Source organism: Alligator sinensis, unplaced genomic scaffold, assembly GCF_000455745.1.
Source record: "Alligator sinensis unplaced genomic scaffold, ASM45574v1 scaffold709_1, whole genome shotgun sequence".
NCBI lineage: Eukaryota > Metazoa > Chordata > Crocodylia > Alligatoridae > Alligator > Alligator sinensis.
In genome coordinates, this window is record NW_005842208.1 from 51,468 (window position 1) to 56,722 (window position 5,255).

The 5,255-nt window shown below is 59.4% G+C and overlaps 1 protein-coding gene across 1 annotated transcript; it reads left to right on the forward strand.

Annotated features, from left to right (window-relative positions):
• The first annotated feature begins 1,026 nt into the window (after nt 1-1,026).
• Nucleotides 1,027-4,818, forward strand: LOC106722349 (cilia- and flagella-associated protein 45-like). The gene is given in 7 exon segments (XM_014521352.2): nt 1,027-1,386; nt 1,572-1,695; nt 1,698-1,738; nt 2,778-2,897; nt 3,514-3,624; nt 4,104-4,243; nt 4,590-4,818. Coding segments are annotated over 7 exon segments (864 nt in total). The 5' UTR covers nt 1,027-1,287.
• The last annotated feature ends 437 nt before the right edge of the window (nt 4,819-5,255 follow it).

Here is a 5,255-nt window from a genome sequence, read left to right on the forward strand (position 1 = left end):
TGTCATGCCACCATGTTCACATTGGTTCTGTGTTACAAAACCCTCTTATGCCCTTTCCCATGGCACGATGCAAAGTTGCTTGAACCAGTCTCCAGCTGCAACTTTGCCTCAGTTTCCACTCCAACTCATTTCTTTTTACACCAGTGATTCTCAACCTAGAGACCGAAGTACCCAGGGGTGCCCTTCAGGGATGCTGCAGAGGGGAACCCATGCACTTTGTCAGGTGTGCAAGCATGATTTCCACAAGAAATCCAGAGATTTCAGGTAGGAATCTCGGTATTAAAAGCTTTCTGATCGGTGGGGTCTGCACTCTACAGCACAAGAACTACCCTGGCATGAGCGATTGGTTCCCCAAGCTGCCGATTACTGACTGGGGGGAAACCAGTTTCATGGCTGGCGCTTCCGGGAAGTGCATGGTGGATCTCAGAGTGTGCACATGCAACTGCATGCACACCTTATGCATCGCCATCGTACCCTGGTAATTTTCTACAGTCAAAATATCAAGTGAAAGCAAAGCACTGACATTCTCCAAAGGGGACCTGGGTCTACGAAGGTTAGAAAACCACTGATTTAGGCTGTCCGCTCTGTAAAGAGCAGGGTGATCTTAGTGCATGTTGGTACACCGCTAAGCACGAGGCAACCCTCAGCTCAGGGGGGTGCACCCTCAGAGCTGGATGCAGCAGTGGCCAAGAGGCCGTGAAGCCAACAACAGACTGTGGGACAGGGCTGCCGTGGCCTTCTTTGCTGTGTGGGTCGGGCCTCCGCCTGGGGGCTGCTGAGTGCATTTTCAGGACCCCCTTGGCCGTAATGGCTTGGGACAGAGTCAGATGCTGCTTGGACACCACAGGCCCCGACAGAGGCCGAGGTGGGGGACAGGACCGGGCCCAGGGCCCCTCTCCAACTGCCATGTACAGCACCGGACACAGCTTTGTGATGTCATGTTGTTCCATCGCTATGGAGACCAGGGGGGTGGGGTATAAATACCAGCACTGGGTTCCACCTGGTCAGTCTCGGCTCAACCAAGAGACTCAGCAGTGTAGAGTGTAGTGTTGGCAGTCATTGAGTTAGTAGTGAGGAGATAGGATAGGATAGCTTAGAGCATAGTATAGATATTAGTTAGATAGTAGTTTAGTTAGTACATAGATATAGATACCTTGAAAATTACATTAGGATTACATAGATAGGATAGGACATAGTGTAGGAAATAGTGTAGATAGGGAAGGCCCAAAGCGACCTCATGGGGGTGCCTGGGCCCTGGGACACTTTGTGGAGCCTTGAGGCTTAAAAATGGCTTTGCGAGGATCCAGTAGCCTGGCTAAGCTGCCCATGTTGTCCTCAGCGCCCAAACCCCAGCAGGCACAAGGCCCCTCAAACTCCACACTCGTGGTACGTGATGGGGTGTGAACAGCCAGAGCCCTCCCGCAGGCCCTGAGCACAGGATAGCTTCTGCCGGGACCAGGGCTGCTGCTGCCCATTGGCAGGCCGAGGGCTGGGGGTGGGAGCCTGGCGCCTGGGCGCTGCGCAAGAGGTGGCAGGGGGGCTTCTGCTGAGCATCTCTTCTCCTCCTCCAGCTCCCCCAGCTGCACGAAGCAGGAGGACAACAGGGGCAGCTGCTCCTACAACCTCCTCCTGGCCAGCCAAAGGCCAACTGGAGAGGAGCTCGGCTGTGGGCCCCCGTCCAGGACCTGCCGCTGTGCTCAAAATGGGAACTGGCCCAGGGCCAAAGGACGGGAGGCAGGTGAGTGGCTGTGAGTGGCTGACAGAGCCATGCCCTGTGCCTGCTTCTGGCCCCTATCTACTCCTCCGGATTGCAGACCTCCGGACACTCAGTCCCAGCAGCACACTCAGGGCTGTCCCCAGCGCTTGTTCTGTGCTCCAGGCTGAGTGCACAGGAGCTGCTCCAGGACTGTCCTGAGATTTGGGCACTGAAGCCTTCCACCTGCCTCTGGGAGAACCGGGCTTTTTGCATCTGTCAGCAAGTCGAGTGCCTGTAGGCTGGTCCAGCAGGGTCCTGCCTGCAGTGCTGCGGGCATTCACTCAGTGCAGGGTCAGTCAGAGAAAGCAAGGCTGGGAGGAGCTGATGTGGTAGCTGTTCCTGGAAAGGGCTGCCTCCAGGACTGCAGGATCCAGGCTGTGGCAGGCCATCCCTGCTGGATGCTGGGCTTCCCCAGAAACCAGACTTCCACTCCCCTCATCCCAAGAACCCTTCAACTCCTCACTTTCCCTCGAGGAAGGTGGACCAACCCCTTCGCACCGTGACCTCCCGCAGACAAGAGGGGCTGAAGTGTGAGTTAGACCTCCCAAAAGCAGTGTCTAGGCAGCTTTTAGGCAGGCAACAGGGACCAAATTTCCATCTTCCTGGGCCAGTAATGGCATGTTTTGCTGGAATTGAACACTCCAGCTCCACAGTGGCTAACTGACCATGTGGGCAAGGGAGCCCTATACGTGCCTGGCGTGCATGCCCTGTGGAAGGCTGCTTTCCCAAGCATGACCCATGCAAATGGTGCCTGTCAGAGAAGCAGGATCCAGGTGTCTGGCTCGGAGCAGAGCTGCCCTCTGCAGCTGCCCTGGACAGGCCCACCCCAAAGTCCAGGCACCCCGTGGTCAGCATGACAGGGTGCTGTAGACGCAGGGCATGTACGCTGGCAGCAGCTCCTTGAAGCGTGGGCTCTAAAACTGGCCCGTCTGCCAGGGGCTGCTACCAGCCTGCTTCTCCCGTCCCGGCCAGTGTGGGCCAGCGCAAGGAGGCCTCAGAGAAACTGCTTCTGCACCACCAGGACATCCAGAGCAACCAGGAGAAAATGAAGAAGGAGAGGTTCCTAATAACCAAGGTGCAGGGCCTGGTGGCTCAGGAGATACGGGACTGCCTGAAGCAGCTTCACCAGCAACAGCTGAGGGTATGAATGCCATTGGCAAGGGTGGCGGGGGTTCATCCTGATCATCCCTATCAGTGTGGGTGTGGCCTCACCCCACATGACACAGGGAGATGCACCGACCCAGCTGCCCGAGTGCAGGATCAGATCCCCAGCACATCCTGGGCAATCAGAACCAGAAAATGGTTTGGGTCCAGGGGCAGGGGCCTGCAGAGCATGAGTGGTGGCTGGAATGACTTGCTCTGGTCTCAGCATCGCCTGGCCTAAAGGAAAGCAGTTAAGAGTCCCGTGTGCTCATGGCACTGCACACGTGTGAAACTGAACACTGAAAGCTGTACGCAGGAGCACTGCACGTGTGTGTGTGTCAGCATGTGGAAATGCTCTGTGTGCACAGCACTGTGTGACCACTGCACACACATGATAATACTGCACATGGTTGTGTGGGGCTGCTGGGCACATATGTGCACCTGATACTGCCTGTGTGAGAATGCTGCACAGACATCAGTGACTCAGTGCATGCACGCACACATGCACACACACGCACACACACACGCGCGTGTGATAATATGACTGCTCTGCCCATGTGTGCCAGTGTGCGGAGGGGTCAGTGGCTAATGGAGCTGGGGCTGTGCTGTGGCAGGTGCAGGAAGCAGAGTTCAAGGCGCAGAAAAATGTCCTGCACAAAAAGGAACCGGAGACAGCCCGCCTGAGGACCCTGCAGCAGAGAGCCAGGGACCTCCAAGCTAAGAAGGTAATGCATACGGCTGCCTCAGCCCTCGCTCCCTCCCGGCCTCTCTGGCAGGCTGGGAACCAGCAGAAGGGGAGGACCTCACCCACACGCACCCCAGGGGAGGAGTGGGGGATGCTTCCCCCTGTGACTGCAGCAGGGCAGTCTGAGCCCACCTAGCTGGAGCCCCTGCCTGAGCAGGATGAGGGTGGGCGTGTGGCAGCCTGGGCTCAGGAGAGAAGACATTTTCTCTCCAAGGCAGCAGACAAAGCTCTGTAGCTTGCCTGGGTCCTTCCAGCACTGCCGTGGCAGCCAGCACTGCACATGGATCAGATGGGGAAGAGAGGCCTGTTAGCTCTATAGAGCCGGGAGAGGAGGCAGGCAAAGGCAGCCCGTGGGTTGGGGCTGGGTCCCCCGGGCAGCGGGCCGGGGGGAGCGGGGGCAGCGTCTGTGCCTGGCTCCTTGCTGCCTGGGCCACACAGTCAGGGCTTCCCTCCCGGCAGGACATGCTCCAGACCAAGCAGCACCAGGAGGCCAGGGAAAGGGAGAAGCAGCAGAGCCTCCTGGAGCAGATGGCCTGCAAGGAGCACCAGCAGGTCAAACAGACCAAGCGGCACTGCAGCTATTTCGAGCAGGTCATCAGGTAGGGCAAGGAGCGGCCTGGCCCTGCGGCAACAGTGGGGTCACAGGTGCTGGAGAGCTTGCCTGCGGGGGCACTGGGCTGGGCCATGTCAGGCCTGCCCTGTGCACCTCTCGGTGAGCCTGGGGGGCACGAGCTGCGGTGGAGACGACCTAGCAGGGCAGATGCAGGGCCCTGCGCCTGCGGGAGCGCAGCTCAGGCAGATGCAGGGCCCTGCGCCTGCGGGAGCGGGACAGAGCAGCCCCTGGCAGGAAGGTCATGGCCCTGCCTGTCTGCTGTGGGGAGGACAGGCACTGCCCATGCACAGGGCTGGGCTGGCCCCTGTCATGGGCGCTGGTGTCTCCCCCAGGAAGCAGCAGGAGCAGGCACTGAAGGTGCAAAGGCAGCAGGAGGAGAGGGTGGCCAAGCAAGTGGAGTACGGCAAAGCAGTGCGGTGCCTGGTGCTGGAGCGCCAGGATCAGCTGGTGCACAAGTGGGCCATCCGCTTTGAGTCTGGGAAGCACCAGCAACAGGACATGCAGAAAACCCCAGACTGCAATGGCCAGCTGAAGAGAACCAGGATGCAGGAGCTCTGGTGAGGGTTGGACCACGTGGGGGTGGACCGTGGGCGCCGATCTCAGGGTGATGCCCACCAGCATCCAGCACAACTCATGCTGTCTCTTCCTTCCCTCCCCCTTCACCACATCCTGGGGCAGGCTGAGCCCCTGAGACTTGCCAGGTGGTGCAGGAGTGGGGCTGGGGCCCAGGCTGCTGGCTGAGGGCAGGGCAGCTGTAGCAGGGCTGGGCATGGCAGTGGCTGGAGGCAGGTCACTGCTGTGTGCTGCCCAGAGCCTGCCTTCTTGCCTCCAGCTCTGAGCTTCCCTCCTGCCCTACACGCTCCCGTGTTCACCGGGGCCTGGGTCTCCCCATGGGAACGAAGCCCTCACAGAGTCCCTCCAGCTGCATCAGCCCTGCTCCCAGGAGGCTGAGGTGCCAGAAGTGTTGCTGGGCCCCTCAGGGCTGGCTCCAGGCCCTG